Source organism: Sarcophilus harrisii, chromosome 3, assembly GCF_902635505.1.
Source record: "Sarcophilus harrisii chromosome 3, mSarHar1.11, whole genome shotgun sequence".
NCBI classification, from domain to species: domain Eukaryota; kingdom Metazoa; phylum Chordata; class Mammalia; order Dasyuromorphia; family Dasyuridae; genus Sarcophilus; species Sarcophilus harrisii.
In genome coordinates, this window is record NC_045428.1 from 194,284,837 (window position 1) to 194,304,658 (window position 19,822).

Here is a 19,822-nt window from a genome sequence, read left to right on the forward strand (position 1 = left end):
ATGAGTCCTCACATGGACTGTGTACAAAGTAACAGCAATATTGTTAGATGGTCAGCTATGAGGGCTCTGTGATTTCCCAGAGAGATGACTGGGGTTCTGATGCAGGGCAGGTGCCAAGTTGGGTTTTCTCGGACCATCCTTGAGATTAGACCCTCAGACTCCCTCTCTATGGACTATGGGCCTGAAGAGAGGCATCCAAATACAAAAAGGAGCACAAGTCTAAAGAAGAAGAAGCTCGAGGGCAAGTGAATAATCAGGTAACTTGTGTGCACATAAACCAGAGGGAAGGGGAAGGAGCAGATCAAAACTGCTTTCCTCAGGATACTGCCTGTGTTCTTGGGCTGTCCTTAGGCTGAAGAGAATCATCAAGGCTTGGTGATCCAAGGTTTAGGGGTGCCGCCTAGTAAGCCAGAAAGAAGTCCTGATATATGGCACAGAGCAGCAGCGCTCTGGATGACTGCTGAATGGGGGCAACCCCTCTGGGCCTGGAGATCCAAGTCAAAAGGTCAGTTCTGGGATCTCAAGCCATGAGACTGGAGCCAAAGCAAATCTTCAGACCAAAAAAAATCTAAAATATCACCAGAGTGTGCACTTGATGAGATATTTCCTTCTTTTGTGTAGGGAAGGGATGGTCCTCTTTCATGTAATTTTTGTCTGTGCTTATGTCTTTGTGCAGAATGAATGTCTCATGTTTGTTCTGTGAGATAGGTTTGACTTTTTCCTGTAAACTTCAGCTCTGGCCAAGCTGGGGGCTACAGAAAAAGTTAGCTAATTTTTGAGAGCAATGATGGGGAGTTTGGCAATTGGTCATTTCAAGACTGCAAAAGTGCTTAGTATAAAACACGTTATATGAGTATTAACTACTTTATTGGATTTAATTGCTTCATATTTGGTAAGTTTATATGGATTTTTAGATGTGACCAACATACAATACTAACACTGAGATAAATATATGTAAATATATAATAAGTAATTTGGAAACATTCAACTAAATTAAGGCCTCCACAAGGAGGATAGTACATAGAGTAAAGAGAGTCTCTTTCTCTTTCCTTTTCCCTCATTCCCTGACTGCAGCAAGGACACATGGACTAAGGGGTCAGAGGGAGAGAAAGAAACTGCTCAATCAGTTCAGTGAAATTTGTTATTTGAGGTATGATAGTAAAAGCAGTTTTATATAATTTGTAATACTTTTGCACTGACTTTGGAAAAAAAAAACAGAAAATCTGCTTAAAAACAGCCTAGTCCACAAGTCTTTTCTGATTCACAGAGAGAAAAAAAGGAGTAAAAACTTATCTTCATTAGCTTTGCATTTTAAAAGTCTGGGGACCTGAGAGTATGCAGTTCTGAATGGGAGGAAGTTAAAAGAGAACAAAGAAAGCTGATGTCAATCAAAATAAACAGACAGCAAGTGAAGAGGAGGTTTCTTCTGGAATTCTTCTTAAATTGTAAATCTGTTAAACTTCTTAAAACTATTTTGTAAGGTTATTATCCCTGAGAAATAACCTTTGAGTTACATAGGTCCCAATGAAGGAATGAGCTTACTGATAATCTATAACTTTGTTAAATAGGAATAATTTATAATGATTGGCTTTTACATCAGAAATGTTGAGCTTAAAGGCCACCTCCTCAGATATAAAGATGGGTTGTAAATTTTATGATCTCTTACAATCATATGAGACGATCACTATTTAAATGGTATGTGCTAGGATTGTGAGTTTGTTTTAAGCACAAGATCTTAGAAATTTGTGTGTAAATATTGAAACATTACTACTAGAAATTTAAAGTTGTATTTGATTTGATTAAAAAATAGGTTATTAAAACAAAGTTCTGGTAGCTTATCTTATCCCCTAATTAGATGAAATATGTTGATTTATAAAATGTATATTGGGTAATTTACAAAAATTATGAGCTGTTTTAGAATTTTGTCAGCTCTGCTAGACATATATACATATATGTTTTATGAAATTTGGTCCAAAGTTATTTAGATATTAGCCAAACTGTGAATCTTAAAAGTTTAAAATAACAAAGAGGATTTTAAAAACAAGGGACAGCGATTTTTCTTGTGCAGCAAAATAACTGTATGGATATATATACATATATTATATTTAATATATACTTTAATATATATAACCTGCCATCTAGGGGAGGGGATAGGAAGGAGGGGAAAAGTTGGAACAGAAGGTTTTGCAAGGGTCAGTGCTGAAAAATTACCCATGCCTATATCTTGTAAATAAAAAGCTAATTTAAAAAAAGGGACAAGAAAGATTGATTTGCAAAAGCAATTGATAGTTTGAATGGAACATCTAGTTAGAATATCATAAGTTAAAGTACTGATTTTTTAAAATAACTTTTTAATTGCTGTGTACATTAAAACTGAAAATGATTGTAAATTACATGAGATTCCTATCCTTTTTTGTGATAGCTATGTTATGTTTATTTGGCTATCACTTATGAAAATTGTGAAATTGTTAATTAAATTGAAGTTACTGTAATATTGAAACCTAAAAATTATTAGGTATTATGTGGGTTACGTAGACACCAGATGATGATAGGCGCCAAAGTTGGGGTTTGGTCATGTGAGGAATGTGAATTGGCCATTATCTTTGGTCTCCTTGTTTAATGAATATGATAACAAATATGATCTACAGATTTCTTGAAGTACCCAGAGGAGAATTTTAACCTGATGCACTAGTTTCATTTTATAGGTTATGCACAATAGTTTATAAGATTTTTTAGTTTGTTTGTTTTTACATAGACCCGAAGCCTCTGATTGGTGAAACTTGTTATTGAGATGAAATCTCTTGGGACTATAACTAATATTGTTTTTAGTTTCAAATTTGGATATGATTACCTGATGAATCATTAAGTCAGTAATCCACTATTGCAGAGAAATGTCATAAATTACTCAGAGGGATGCCTTACAGGTATATGTCTTATCTGGGCAGGCGCTGGGAGGACAACTTTAGCCTCTGCTTAAGGCAGGATCTTTCTGACTCAGTTTCCCAATTCTGTTTCTTTGCTTCCAATTTGATTATTCGTGAGATTGGATATGAGATAAAAACTTCATGACTGGTTGTCAGAGATAAAGATGTCATGTCATGTATGTGCTTTCAGACTGAGGCCCTAAAGAATTAGTTTTGACTGATTATATTATAATCATGTCCCCACTTTTTCCTCTTAGAGCAAATTTTTGTAATCAGAGTAAGGGGTCAGTGGTATGAGGCATAATACAAGTATGTAGATGATAACTTGATCTGCAGCTCAGAGAACTTGCCATGCCTAATACATTACAATACTTATACGAATGCTATAACACTTTCTTTGTTATGACATCCCTGGTTAATTGTGCGTGCTACTAGGGAACTTAGGACCAGAGTCTTTCCCTTGTTAATGTCCAACTCCCTTTCAGCCTGCCAGTAAAAGGCATAATTATAAAATCTTTGCCTCTTGATTTGGAGAAAGTCTAAGCTTACAAATTCTTTTGAGACACCTTATTCCACTGGCCCAAAATCCTAATATATTTTTGGGTCCAAATCCCTGTTCCCCAACTTTTGCTTGATTTTACAGGGAAAGTTCTAAAACCTCAATATATTGTTGGGGTTCAGTATCTCCACACTCCATCATAGTTCTTATCCTTTTGTCTGTCTTAGTTTCCTAGTGCCAAAAAAAAAATACAAATAATCAATTTAACATAAGATTCTTAAACTACTAATATAATTTTCCAGATTGTACATTATTTATACACTGGGGAACAAAACGATTAATATAAAAAAGAGCACAGCAAGGAATAACAATTACTAGTGGCATGAAAAGCACTATTCTGTGGCTATATATATTTTCAGGAGTAGAACAGAATAATGAATAAAAGAATATCTGACAAAAATTTCTTCCTATTTCCACCTTTGTAAGAAAAATCTCTAGGTTAATGGTTACAGTGTCACTTTATTAATTCAACTTTTGCTTTGAATTTAAAAGGTCCAACAGGCAGAAAGTGTGTGAAACACTTTACTCAGAGAATGTATAAATTCTTAAGGGAAGAAACTGTGTTTAGTTTTGTCTTTGCATTCCCAATGCCTTGTACAGTGACTACCAAAAATTGGGACTTGACAAATGCTTCATTAATTGAATTAATAAATCAATGCATTTAAACTTTTCCCCAAAACTATTTAACAAATTCCTTGATTAAGATCCTAATAAAAGGATATAATTGAGTGGAAATGACAAGCAATAGATAAGACTTCAATTTCTGGCCCAAAACATAAAAGCTCATTTGTGCTTTTTTGCTGCTTCTTTTTTTTCCCCCCCCAAATAAAATGTTTTTTATTTACTAGAATCTCTCTAAATTATAACATACCTCTGAGAGCATGAATCCGATTACAATCAAGTGGACACATGCCACGTTCCAGGCTGCCATATACATTGCTTTTTACCAGTACTTCCTCTGTAAAGAGATGACGAATAAGGTATCGAGCTGAAAGCTCTGGACGAGACTTTCCCTTGGCCACATAGATAACTGAAAAAGGCAACTGTACATTTCTCCATGGGTAACCAAGAAGTTCTAGAAGGATAAAGGAAAGAGAAAGACATTTCTATAGTTGATTTTGGAAAAAATTTAACGTACTTCTAAGGAGCCAAGAGACCAACAAATAGGTCTGCTTTTTCTAATCCTATTGTTTGGGCTGAACCTGGCTCATTTATGTTTATGTTTAATATTAAAATATGTTTATGTTTAATATTAAAACAAAATTAGATGTTAACAAGTCATTCAAAAGTAAATAAAAGGACATTTATTTAGCTATGCCAAGAGAATATTAAACAGGGATAGGCATCAAGATCTCTAGACTTGAATTAGCTGAGTGAAACTTCTATCATAACCAAGCCTTCTGTCTCAGTCAAGCCTCTGGGAGTCCCTCCACCTCTTGGTTGCATAGAATTCAAGGGATGAGAAAGTGAAATCAATAAGTTGAATCCTTATTCCTGTGAGTCAATAAGGTTTATGGAATATTATACCTTCAAAGGAAAAACAGACCTAACCTTTATGGAAAGAGATGTTAGTATATTGCCCCTATGTCACCTCCTTGACTAGAGAAAACAAGAAGTGTATACAACTTATCTGGCATGGGATAAGAGCCATTGCTGTACATGTTTCTGTTTTATTTCCCCATTTTGATATAAAAAAGGCAGGTTTCAAAGTTATGTTTTCTCACAATATTAGGCTCAGGCTATTTTTAAAACGTCAAGAGTAAAATGCTGAACCATTTTAGCAACTGAACTAAAACACCAGTTTTAGAAGTTTTTCCACTTTTCAGCTGTATGGTCCAAAAATGTACTGTCTTATCCCTTTATCATCATCTATCTATGGTCATAGTGATACAGATTAAAAACTAAGCTTGATAAGTCCACATTTCATTTATGAAAAAAAGTTGTGAAACTTTACATTAACCAAAAATCTGTGTAACTTTTTTTTTTTTGGGGGGGGAGAGTTAAAGAATTATCTTAAAGAAACAGAAACTGATTTTATAGAATATAAGCAAATTCCATGTCTTATACTGAAAACATGGAATATATAGTACAAACTAAGTTATACATAATATTTTTCTTAGAATTAGCACATAAAGCTCATAAAGTCACAAATAACCGTGTCCCCTTTGGTTATGGGCTAGAACTCTGAACTTGAAACAAAGGATTCTTACAAGGTACTAAGTGGAATTGATGAGATAATAGCTATCTAGTTAAGCATGGTTCGGTATGATTGATTTAATCTTACAACAAATAATGGTTTTCTGGTGATATAATGATTGGTTTATACTCATCATATAAGCTAGGAGCCTCAGCTAGATTCAGAGGCAGAGAAGACAAGAGAACTGGAGGCAGGAGCTTAAGCTCTCAGAGAAGAGAGAAAGCTAGAGAAGAGAAGCGCATTAGAAGCTCCAAGAGCCAAGGAGAAAGAAATTCATTTCACCTTCAATCAGACTCCTGGTGGCTGGCCTGGCCTCATGCACTTCCCCCATTAAGACCAAGGCCAGATTGAAAGGCTCTCCAGAAAGCTGCCCAGCATCAGGCAAGGAGACAATAAAGACTTGGATTTTAACACCTGGCTGTCCTTGTGGTGATTACTGAACTGAAACGAAGGCTGCTCTCAGAGACCCCAAGAAAACCCCATTTATATTTTTGGTGCTTAAAAAAAAAAATGGAACTCTTGAATGACGTAGGGCACAGGACAAAATATTAATATCTCAACTTCCCCCATCAGAGATACCATGTGATATGAAATACTGACATCTATAGTATATCCCTTTGCAGTAGACAATTAACAGGAAAGATGGCACAAGACTGGAAGAGGAGAAAGTTGTGTTACTAATAATTTGTTCTAATTATAAATGTTAAGTTTTTCTAAGGTGTAATTACTACAATATGGAAGGAAATCTAAATTATTCCTCTAATTTTTCAATAAAAAATATTAACAGTAATGTTAATTGCAGATAAATAAATAAAAGCAGATAAAAATGACATTGGCCCACTGACTACCTATTATTTTTTAATTTGGACTTTTGAAAAAAACAAGACTAGTCTGCTGATTTAATCTTACATTCTTGTCACTTATAAAACAATATGATTGCTTACATGTCTTTATTACTTTGATACTCAAAAAAACACTTTCATTAACCTGATGATGTACAAAAATACTATTTGCTTTACTTTACAAAAAGGGAAATTGATGCTGAGAATCTAAGTGACTTGACTTAGTAATTGTTAATGACAAACCTCTGATTCAAGTTTTCTAAAAAACTGTTATGATAGAGTAGAAAGAGAAGTAGATTAAAATTCAAGCTTTTGCTACTTATTGCCTGTGTGAATGGAGGCAAGTTATTTAATCTCTCTAGGAATCTCTCTAGGTTTCTTAATTTGTAAAATATAGTACTAAAGGATCTCTGTTGATGTGGGAAAGATTCCTATCTTTGATTCCCAAACCCCTCTAGTTAAGATAATTTCCCTTTGACTCACAAATCCTGGTTCCTTTGAATTCCAATAGAAGATCCGGACCTTTCCCAGCCTCACACGGATCTGAGCCAACTTTTTATTGTACAATTAGCTTGTGAAGGAAATCAAAAATGCAGGTGGGCATAAATATAGGGATTGGGAATTCAATGTAATGGTTTTTAGTCATCTCCCAGAGTTCTTTCTCTGGGAGTAGCTGGTTCAGTTCATTACTGCTCCATTGGAAATGATTTGGTTGATTCTGAACCAACTTTCAGGCTACACCCAAAAGCCCCTTGAGCTAAGTCTCCCAATATAAAAGGGCCACCCTGGGAACCTCTCTTTGCAGAGATTCCAAACATGCTAGCCATGTGAGGACCCTTTGTCCACTGGACCCTCTGTCCAGTGCCCTCCTTATCTTTACCTTCACCTATCTCCTACTTCTAAACTCAATAATAAACCTCTTTTATCAATCTAGCTCTCGGAACAATAAATGCTTTTATTGGGGACTCGCGGTGCTACTAGACCTCATTTACTGCCATATCCTTGCGCAGAATCCAAAGGGGTTGCAGGGGAGTTCTGTTTGACTCCCTGTAACCCAAACCTGCCACTAGACCTCAACTAAACCCTAATCTCATTTAGGTACCCCAAATCTAAACCTCAACACTGTCATTTCTATCTCTAAATTCAACAGCACAAATCTAACGCTCTTTCCAAAGAAACATACACACACACACACACACACACACACACACACACGCATATCGATAATTAATCCCATGGATAAAACATGGGAACTTACGCATTGGTTCTAAGGATGGCAGTTTCTTAGAGGAAGAAACTTGAGGCACTTCAGGTGACGAATTACTGTCCCATAATGAACTTTGTATTCCATTTCTTCCTAAGGCAGGCACTTTCTGAGATACCTGAGAACTGACTTCTCCACCTTTATCATTATAATTCATGTCTATACACACAGATTGCTCTGAGGTGACTGGAAGTATATCTTTGTTTTCACTTTTCTCCTAAAATACAAAATTTTAATTAAAGAAAGTTTTACAACAAATATGTTAATAACAGGCTATCCACCAAACTCAAAATTAAAAATGTATCTGGTAATGAACTACCCAGGAATGAAGGAATTTTGAGGAATGAGGTTGAATTTTTGCAATATTTTGATGAAAAGTAAGAGTAGAAGAGATAAAGAATAATAAAGGAATGGAAGAAGGAAATGTTGGTAGACAAAGGATAATTGACACTTCCACCTACAACAATCAACAAGCACTTACTAATGTGCTAAGCAATGTGTAAAGGCAGGCAGCAAAAAGAAACAAAAAAATTATGTTTTACTCTCAAATTTTCATTCTAATCAGGAGACAACATATAAGTGAATAAGAACATACAAATACATTCAGAATAGATGGAAGGTAATCTAAAAGGGATGGAGAAGGAAATGACAAACCATTCCAGATCTTTGCCAAAGAAACCCCAAATGGATCATAAGAAGTTAAAGAAAATGACTGAAAATGACTAGAAAAAAGCTATCTATAGGAGTAGTCTTTGAGCCAAGCCTTGAAGGATGGATGAGAGGGATTCTAAAAGGCAGAAGGAAGTAAAAGAACATTTCAGAGTAAGAGGAGACATACAACGCAAAAACACAATGAGAGAAGTGCTGGATATGATAAATAGCAAAAAGACCAGTAAGACTGGATTACAGCCTATATGATAAGAAATCAAATTTTAAGTAACCCTAAAAAAAAAAAAAAAAAAAACACTAAAAGAGTCAGATTGTGAAGAGCTTTAAATGACAAGAAAAGGAACCTACATATAACCTGAAATTTATTAAATTGGGGAAGGAAGGGAAAACACACAGATACACAAAATTTTAGGGAAATTACTGTAGTAACTGTATGGAAGATGGATTGGAGTAGGATTAAAGTAGGGAATAGACAAATTGGAAATCTGCTATAATGCGTTTGGTAAAGAGGGATGATGATCTGAATTAGGTTGGTAGCTATAAAATTAATAATAATGAGAAGTTGAGGATGACACTGGGTGAAAAAAAGAATAAAAGATTAGGGAGTAGGGCTTTGAGAAAAATAAGATTGGGGAGTAAGACTTTGAGAAAAGAAAGATAATGTGTTCTGTTTTGGACATTGTGAATTTGAGATGCCTATATTCATTTAGTGAAGCCCTTGGCTTAAAGCATACTAATCTTTTTATTTTAGGATATAATGCAGAAAAAATATTAATGAGGCTTAATAACAAAAAAGACACTATTTGTCTATGACATACAAATTATCTTTTCCATGAAATACTCATACTCTTCATCATTTAAAGTTGTGAAGGAGAAGTATAATATTTCAGAGTAAAATGCAAAGAACAATGTATGTAACCTTCCCAGGATTCACATCACAATTACAATTCTACAGAAGGTTAGTATGTTTAGAAAGCAGTCTGCCATGGGAAAAAATAACTTATATATCAATATGATGAGACATAGATAGACTTCTTCACTGGTAGAATGGATTCCATGGAACTATAACTAGCCAAGGCCATTTTGGCTTACTGTTTTGGTGAGCAAAAGAACATTGATTCTAGCATTATAGATCTACAATTCCTCACTTAATGAAGAATAACAACAGAGCATAATAAGCATATATGTGTGTGTGTATATATATATATATCTGTTTTTAAAATAAGGTATTTAAAATATCTTAAATTCAGTGACTTATCTTCATACTACAAAGAAAACTAAAAAGGCAACATGCTCTTATTGTTTTTAAAAAGCTTGAGTTTGGCACAAAGTTTGTACCAGGAGTGATAGTTATAAACACAATGAAATAATTTTATATATGAAAATTAACTTACAGGCCTTATTTTGGCTTCACGGCATAGACAGCGAATCATAGCATTTACATTGGTAATGCAGGTTTTCCAGTCTCTTCCATATTCACTCAGATCATAGTTTGGAAAATGTGTTGCAAGAAATTCTATAAATAGAATTAACCATTTAAAAACAGAATGTTTTAATTATAAACAAAAAAAAAAACCACCCTTTTTTAAGACAAAAATTTAAATATATAATTTCCCCCAAATTTGATTTTTCTCCCTCTATCTCCTAAGAAAAGTCAATCTTTTTGCTCTTCAGAGTTCTTTTTAATTTCTCCAAGAAGTTTCTTAAATACTAATATAGAAACCAAGTCTTAAGTTTTATTCCAACCTTGAATAAGAAGTTAGCATATTTCAAGGTTCCAAAGTCACTTTAAATCAAGTATAACTAAAGACAGAAATAGATAATTTACTGTTTATTGGTGCTTTACATTCCTAGTCTAATCTCTTCATTTTATAGATAAGGTAACTAAGGCTAAGAAAAGTTAAATAAATGGCTTCTCTAAGATCATAAAGGCTGTTAAAAGAGTTAAAACTGTAATTTAGATACCATGACTCCTAGTTCAGTCTTCTTACGTCATTACCTATCTGGCTTGGAGATAAAGGAAAAAAGTTCACTAGGATAATGTGTCAATATGTTTGTATTTCACATTTTCTTCTTCAATGGCAGAGAGATAATTACAGACTTACTTTAAAAAAAAAAAAAAAGAGGATTTTACATTAAAGAACTGGTGTTAGTTTACATAGAAAAACCACAAGTATCTGATGTTAAATTTAGTTCATGACATGTATTTTGCTAAGATTTTTTTGTGTTATTTTAAAATTTAATTTAATTTTTGTGTTATTTTTAAGAAACATTAAACTTCATCAATGGACCAGATGCGAACAAATTTAACTTGTCTCCAAAATTTACACAAAATTCCTAATTTGTAAATTATTCCACAAATATTTTACATACCTCTTATTGCAGCAACTTTATTGGGATCCAGAATTCTTCGACCTCGTGTACTGACACCCATAATACTACACAACAGCGTTTCCTTGGGGAACAAAACTCGAACCAAGTAGCGTGCTGCATACTTGGGTTTGGTCTTCTGACGAGCTTTCATCAAATATGTCCCAAGAACCTTTACATTTCTCTTTGGATCACCAATATACTCTAAAAAATTAGATTCAAGGAAAACATTTAATTTTTTTTTTAAATAGCGCACTAAAAGGAAGGGGCTAGTTGGATTAAGTAAACTGAATTCTCTATTTTCTATACCCAAACCTTAAATTCTTTTTTCATACTTTTAAGTTTCTTATACTACCACTTACTGTTTATTTCAATGCTCTCTTTACCAAAAGAGAACATCTTTATTTTCATGAATCTTTATCCCTTTTTGTCCTGATCTGCACTGTTTTAACAAAGTCCCTTGTATATTATACCAAGTTAAATCTTTCTTATCTTTAGCAGTAGCAACAGCAGGATATAAGGATATATAACAGCAGGATATAAGGATCAAGACCTCTCTCCCCCCACTTTTTTCCTATTAAAACTACAAAGTCAAAAAAGCAATGGATAATTCTAAATGGAAAAAAAAAAGTATTACTTAGAACTAGAATCAAAGATTTTTTTGAATTTTGGTTTAAATTGAGATTTTTATAGAATGAATCTTTGGATATGTATAATTACTTCCAAAATCAAATTATAATGTTAGCCTGAAGGGAAATGATTCATATGCTATGGACTGAGTTTACCTGTCATAAAGGATTCTGGTGTTACCAAAAAAAAAAAAAAAAAAAAAAAAAAAAAATTCAGAATAGAAATAATTCACTTAAGCTCTTTTATTTTATAGATAAACTATAAATAACAGAGATTCCCAGTGTGGATTGTTCAAAACTCACCAAAACTAGGATTGATGCAGATAGAAGATGGATGTAATTCTTGACTAAGTATTGTACTTTCCTGTGAAAATGGGTAACCTGTCATAATAGTATTCCTTCCCAAACAGTCTTCAGGTTTTGTGGGTGTCATTGTAGTTATTACTGGAGAACTTTTTGCAGCTGGGATAGTATTTTCAACAACTGTGTTGACCAACTTGTTTTGCAAAGAAAGGTCAGGTATTTTGTTGACTATTCCTGTAAATGGTTGATACAATGAACGTGTTGAGACAATCGTAGGAAGAGGTGGACTCTGTCTGAGATCTTGTTGCTGAGATTCAATTTTAAGTGGTGTCTGAAGAGACTTTCCCACAGAGTTGGTTTGAGCATGGTTTTGTGGTAGCACCACTGCTAAAGATGGGCTATGACCTTCCTGTCCAGAGAGAGAGATCTGAATGCTAGATTTCCTTTCCACCGGTTTTTGTACACGAATTTTTCCAACAGGTACATGATTAGAACTTCTATATGTAAAACCAATTGGTCTCTGTAATATTAAAGTAACATAAATCAATTTGAGAAAAAGGTATAGTGAGAGTTTTAAATAAATGTCAGATGAACAAATATACATTTGGTCTAGCACCATGACTTCACATTGTTTAAAATATCTCTTTGGAAGGGACCTTAGAAATCACTTAGCATCCCCATCCTGACCCATACATCAAGTCTTCTATAAACAATAATAATATGTAGTAATTTATCCTTTTACTTGAACATTTCTAATGACAGAGAAGCAGTCATCAAACAGTCAATTTCATTATTAGGGGGTTCAAACCATTATAAGTTCTCATAAGATTGACACAATGTAACTAGTTTTAGTTCTTTATTTTGGAGAACATAGATTAAGTTTAATTGCACTTTCAAGCTAGATTCTAAGAGATGACACTGAGAAGTGCATTAAGGCAAAGATACACAAAGGCATAAAAATGGGAAATAAAATACAATGTATAAAAAAAAGCAATAAGGACAGTTTGGACAGACCAAAGAGTACAATAGGAACAGTAATGTTTCTAGCTAGAGAGAGAAAGGTTTTAAATGTCAAACAGAGGAGTTTCTATTTTATCCTAGAGGGGAAAAGCTGACAGACTTTGTCCAGCTAAGAACTTCAGGAAAATCATTTTGGCAGCTACATGAAGGCTGAACTAGGAGAATTGAGACAGGGAGACAAACTCATTAGTTCAGGTGAAATGTAATGAAGGTTATAACCTAGAATGGTGGTTGTATAAGTGAAAAGAAGTGGGATGTATATGAGAGACATTGGGATGGCAAAGTTGATAAAATTTGGCAAATAATGGAAGGAGGGGAGGTAGAGCGAACAATTAAGGATAACTTCAAGGCTGTGAACCTGGATAATTAGAAGGATGGTATTAATTTCAATAGCTATAGAGAATTTCAATAAAGGGGTAAATCTGTAGAGAAATAATAAGAATTTCTATTGTGCACAAGGTGAGATACCTATGGAACATCTAATTCTAAATATCCAATAAGCAATTGGTGAAATCATACTGGAGCTCAGGAGACTAGGATCAGGCATATAATGCAGATTTTGGACTAAAAAAGAGAATAGAGAGAAATGGGGGAGAGAGAAAGTCCTGGAGTTATAGCCTTAGTTAGACAATATGAATTACAATGGATTACAAAGAGACAAGGAAGGGAAGAGTTAAGACAGGTAGATACATAACCAAGAAAGAGAAATGTCATAAAAACTCTGAGGGGAAAGAATACCTAGAAGGAGAGGGTAATCAACAGGGTCAAATTCTGCAAAGTGTTCAAAAGATGAAGACTGAGAAAAAAAAACGTTAGATTTGGAAATTAGGAGATTACTTGATACTTTCCAGGGCCAAGAGCTCCACAGAGCTCTTCCCAATCCCCTTCCAAATAACTTAAAAAATGCCTCAGAAGGAAAGCAGGAAAGAACTTTTAGCAACACAACAGGAAAGATCTGTCTGACTGGGATTGGAGTAGAGAGAGGTCTGAAAGTCTTCAGTAGCAGTCATGCTCACAGCAGAGGATGTGAAGTTCTAGGGTAATCCACAATAAGGTCCCATCCTCCAGCAAGCCACAATGAGGCTCCACCCCAGCAGCCTAATAATCCCCAGCAGAGTTCACCAGGAAGGCCTGGACCTCATTGCTGACCAGAGGTAGAAAACTTACTATAGTAACAAGGAGGATAAAGGCACAAATTTAGCAGAGGACAAAAGTGTCAAAATACATGAAGCCTCAAGAAAAATATGATTTGGTCTCAGGCCCAAAAAGAACTCCTGGAAGACTTTTAAAAGGATTTTTTTTCCCCCTGAGGCTTTAAGTGACTTGCCCAGGGCCAAGAAGAGTTAAATGTCTGAGACCAGATTTGAAGCCCTGACTTCAAGGATGGTGCTCTATCTACTACACTAACTAGCTGGATTTTTTAAAGTAAATTAGAAGGGGAAGATTCTGGGAAGATGGTGGAGTAAGTTGATAAATTTCAAGATGACCAGATTTCCTCCACAAATAGAACGTATTTCTATGTTCCACAAAAAGACTGGTAAAAAAAATCAAGAAGACTTGGGATAGAAGAGGGGTCCTCCCAGTACAACCCAAGATCTGAAGAAAGTCCCCAGACTAGGGATTAATCCATGTGAAGTGCAAATACCTCCAGATTAGCTCCAAAGAAACACCCAGTGGGGAGCACTGAAGCTAGATGGGTGTGGCTGGAACCTCAGTAGGAACCACACAAACTTTTTTTTCCCAGTTGGTTCTGGGTCCTGAAAGACTAACCTTTGTTGGTTATAACGTATTGTGCTGCACCAGCACCCAGGAATACAAAGACAGTGGGGCAGGGACATCGCTGTCTAGAGGCACTTGCATGAGGCGGGAGCTCTTGTTTTGGGGTTCCAAGTCAGAAGGGAGCCCTGAAGTGAAACCCGAGGCACCATCTCCTCACCCCACAATTAGAGGTGCTTACACTAATACCTCTTATTTAAGAAAAAAAAAAATTAATCACCAAAGAAGAATCCCATTATAGAAACTGACTATGGGAGCAGGTAAGACTGGGGTTCATTTTCAGAGAAGGGTACTAAGTAAAAAAAAGCTTCCACTCAAGAGAGTAACATGAAATGGCTCCCTGCCCAGAGAGAACTCAAAAAAGAATTTAAAAATCAAATGAGAGACACTGAAGAAAAACTAACTAAATAAAAACCATCCAATAAAAACAAGAATATGAAAAAAAAGTTAACTATCTAGAAAAGGAGATAGACTCTCAAATATGAAAATAACTTTTTGAAAAGGTCCTGGAATCCTGATAATCAAAAAACTAGGCCTTTGATCAAAGACATTATATTTAGCAAAATTATTTATCAATACTGAATGAGAAAAAATGGACACTCAATAACCTTGTAGATTTTCATGACTTTCAACCAAACCTGAACTTAATAGAAACTTTAACATAAGAACTAATATCAAAGCTCAATTTCAAGGAACTCAATATGGACAAATTGTTTATGTTTTTTTTTTTTTAATAAGGGAAATATATACCATGTTTAAGACTGACATCAATAATAGGGTAGCTCAAAAGAAAGATTGGGGTAGAGTTTAGGTAAAAATAGGAATCGTGTATACAAATAAGGTACAGAGAACAGATACAGAGGGAATGGGGAAGAGGAGAGCTTATAGTTCTGAAAACCTTAAATCAGGAATGGGTTAAATAGGTAACATTACATATATACCATGAATGGTATATTACCCTCCAAAATCTATAAAGAAATAAGGGGTAAGAAATGAGTAGATGGGGAAGCAAAGGGTTAGGGAAAAAAACAAGAGAAGGATCCCTAAGTGGGGGGAGGTTTAGTAAGAGCAAGGCAAGTTAAAGAGCAGAATTAAAGCAAAGAGTCAGAAGGGATAGAAAAGATGTGTGTGCGTGTGCATGTGTGTGTGTGTGTGTGTGTGTCTGAAAACCATGATTAAAAAAAAAAAAAAACTTGACATCTTCCAAGAAATTATCCAGGAAAACTTCCCTGACCTACTAGAATCAAATAGCAAAATAGAAATTGAATGAATTCACCAATCACCACATGAAAGAGGTCCCCAAATGAAAACTCCTAGAAACAACATTATCAAATTCCAGAGCTCACAGATCAAGAAAAAAAGTATTACAAGCAGTCAAAAAAGAAACTATTCAAGTGTCATGGAGCTGCGGTTAAGATTACACAGGATTTGGCAGCTTCCACCATAAAGAACCAGAGGGCTTAGAATATGATATACTGGAGGGTAAAGAAGTTAAGATTATAACCAAGAATTACCTACCCAGCAAAACTAAATAGGAAAAAGAAAAAAAATTAACAGTTGACAAAATAGATTACTTTAATCTTCAAATACAAGACTCAAGGGAAACATGAAAAAGTAAAAAGAAACAAGGAAAACTTAAGAGAGACTCAATAAGGTTAAACTATATGGCAAGATAATATTTGTAAATCTTAAAAACTTTATTGTAAGAACAATTAGGAGAAATATATATTGACAAAAGGTGTGCATATAATGTGACTGATGGGATAACCAATAAAAAACAAAAAACAAAGGAATTATGAAGATTGCATTGGAAGAAGTAGGGGAAAAGAGGGAGAGATAGGATGGTACATATTATCTCACACAAATGGATGGAACTACTATAATGGGGAAGAGAAGAGACAAAGTCACTCTCATCAGAAATGGTTCAAAGTGGGAACCACTTGCATACATAAAGCTATCTTACATTATAAAGAATAAAAAGGGATAGGAATAATATAAGGCAGAGGGGGGATGATAAAAGGAAGAATATATTTATGGTGATGATCAGAAGTAAAACACTTGTGAGGAGGGAAATAAAACATTGAAAAATAGCAGGGGAAATAAATACACAGTTATCTTAACTATAGATGTGAATGGGGTGAACTCACCCATTAAATGGAAGCAGTTTGCAGAATGTTACATATTGTTTAACAATATGTTGTTTACAAGAAACACATTCAAAACAGAGGCACAATAAAAAGTAATGGGCTGAAACTAAACCTATTATAATTTAGTTGAAACAAAGAAAGCAGGGTAGCAATGATGATCTCACACAAAGCAAAAGCAAAACCAGATCTAATTAAAAGAGATAAGGAAGAAAACTTTATCTTGCTGAAAGGTATCCTAGACCATAAAGTAATAATAATAATAAAAATTATGCACCAAATAGTATAGCATTTAATTTTAAAAAGTTGAATTAGTTACAGGAAGAAATAGACACTAAATCTATACTAGTGGGGGGGGGATGTTACCTTTTCAGAACCAGAGTCACCTAACTGCCCCAATTTTGTCACCAATTGCAATCTAAATACAAAGCTTCCCAACTTTATGTCATTCACAGGTGTGATAAAGTCATCATCATCTAGGTCTTAATATCACAAATAAAAATGATAACTAGAAGAGTACTATAGCAGCATTATTTGCAGTTATCCTTTAGATTGATAGCCATTATTGTTCTCTGAGTCCTATCATTCAACTGTTTCCAAATCCACTTAATTTTACTCTCATCTGGTCTATATTTCTCCATCTTTTCCATCAGGCCATTATGAAGTATCATGCAATTTTTTTTGCTAGAATTCAGATGTCATGTTTATAGCATTACTTCAAATTTCCACTTTAGTTAACTCAGTAGGAAAAACAGGGATCACTTGTGACTATTTCAATAGTCTAAGCAGGTCATATGAGGGCCTGTACTAGAATGGAAGTAGTGGAAATGGAGAAAAGAAGGATATGAGAGGTACCACAAAAGTGAATGGGTCTTAGAAAATGATTAGATGTGAGAGCTGAAGGCAGTAAAAGATAACACCAAATTTTCAAATATGGAAACTAAGTTAATAATGGTACCAATGACAGAAATAGGGAATTAAGAAGTAAAAGATTTAAGTGAAAGATAATAAGCTTGCTTTCCAACAAGTTAAATTTAAGACTATGGCAGGGCATTCAAGGTGACAGCAAGCAGGTCAGTAGGCAGTTGAAATCAATGGTCTTGAGCTTAGTAGAAAGTTCAAGGTTGGACATATAGAATTAGAAATCATCTCCATCAAGATAATAGTTGGATGTGGGAATGAAAGAGAAAAAGAGATAGAGATAGAAAGAGAGAGAGAGAGAAAGATAAAGAGAGAAAAGAGAAAGATGTAAAGAGAAAAGGGCCAAGGATATATGCATACTAATAGGAAAAGGAGCTTGTAAAAGAGTCAAAAGAAAGTAAGAAAAAAAAAAAAAGCCATAGTTGTTAGTTCTGGATCATTTATCAGGCTAATGCCTGATATCTTTAGGAACAATGGAGGTTTATAATAAGTGTAAAAATATTATTATTACACTCACAGGTTTGAGAAGCAAGGGTTTCATCCTAGTATGCTGCATTTCTGAAACCTTTCCATGAAGTAGGTCAAACTTCTTATCTAGTTTCTGGATTGCATCATACATTGCCTAATATAATAAAAATATTTTAGTGGTTCTTGTTTTAAAAGTAAAATATTGAAAGTGAAAATTCCACTAAAATCAGTTTATTCTAAGTGAAATGTGAAAATTCTTGTTAAAGATTTAATCTTATCAATTAATCACCTCATTTCATACAGATTCATACAAAATCATAGATATTTAAATATGAAAAGGACCTTAGAAATCACCAGCTTAACCATTCATTTTTATAGATGAAAAAATGAAAAGTAAAGTAATAACTTTCATTATAAGCATTAGTCCAAAAGTGCCATCACAAACCTCAGTTTATTATAAACAAACTTTTGTCAAGTATTAAAGAATTTCTTAATACTGGAGAATATTTGTTAACACCTACAACTACCAATTTCATGACTGGGCATTTTTACATCTTTTTACAATAAAATGATTATTTAAAAGTAAATTTACATCAAGCCTTAGTGTTGCCCTAGAAATCCTAACCTAACTCCCCATGATTTATTCTGTCAAATCCCTTAGATTCTAGAATTAGTTCTACTTCCTTACAGAACTTCTCTGGTACTCTGTACAACCACTTCCACTATTCCATGATAAGACTGTATAGACCATATCTGATAAGGATATATCAACTGTATCATTTTACATAGTACACACACACACACACACACACACACACACACACCACACACATACATATTTGGATTGTATAGACAATTAAGTATGATACAAAAAATAATTAAGTAAAAATTGTCTTATTTCTGCATTTGTGGAGGCTAAACTAGTTCTGACTATACTCAGAATATGCATTAGTAATAAAGTCCTATGTATTTTTTACTAAATAGAGTGGTTCTAGAAGATCTTGCCCAGATTCTGTGATCCTCTCTAATCAGGAGGATCCTGGGTGGTTAGTGAAAATCTAGGGAGTTTAGCTATATTCTATAGCAGATCAGAATGGTGTGGCTCAAAAAGTAGTTTTTCAAAGTTTTTCTTTAAAGAGACATGACTTAAAATCTAAAGATCAACCATGGTTTCTACATTCAATAATATCAACAGTATATGTGAATAACTACTTTAATACTATGGTGACACAAATGACAAACAGGTTGGCTTCAGAAAAATCTGAAAAGACATATAAATTTATGTGACGTCAAGTGAGCAAAACAAGGAGGACATCATACAGCAATATTGTAAGAATGATCAACAGTGAAAGACATAGCTACCCTGATCCAAATATTTAATGATCCAAGATAATTCCAAAGGACCCATGATGAAAAATGCTATTCTCCTCCAGAGAGAACAAACTCTTTTTTACTTTATTTTTACTGTTTTATTTTGTGTTTTCTTTTTTCAGCATGGCTAATATGAAAATATGTTTTGCATCTCCTCATATGTATAACTGAAATCAAAGTGCCTGCCTTCTCAAGGAAGAGAAACAGACAGGAAGAAGGAATAAAATTTGGAGCACAAGATTTTTTAAAATTCCATTAAAATTCTTTTATATGTAACTGGGAAATATTTAATGAAATAAAAAGAGAAAAACACATAAATAAAACAATGAAGAGTACTTTTTAATTTTTGAATTTAATGCTTGATT

The 19,822-nt window shown here is 34.1% G+C and overlaps 1 protein-coding gene across 1 annotated transcript in view; it reads right to left on the bottom strand.

Annotated features, from left to right (window-relative positions):
* BEND2 (BEN domain containing 2) overlaps positions 1-19,822 on the bottom strand; it is a 42,730-nt gene that overhangs the window by 13,088 nt on the left and 9,820 nt on the right. The window contains exons 5-10 of the mRNA XM_012546841.3: positions 18,136-18,240; positions 11,758-12,277; positions 10,829-11,029; positions 9,850-9,971; positions 7,781-8,003; positions 4,355-4,558 (exon numbers count right to left, since the gene is read on the bottom strand). Of these exons, the coding sequence (XP_012402295.1) occupies positions 4,355-4,558; positions 7,781-8,003; positions 9,850-9,971; positions 10,829-11,029; positions 11,758-12,277; positions 18,136-18,240 (1,375 nt within the window). The remainder of the gene's footprint in view (positions 1-4,354; positions 4,559-7,780; positions 8,004-9,849; positions 9,972-10,828; positions 11,030-11,757; positions 12,278-18,135; positions 18,241-19,822) is intronic.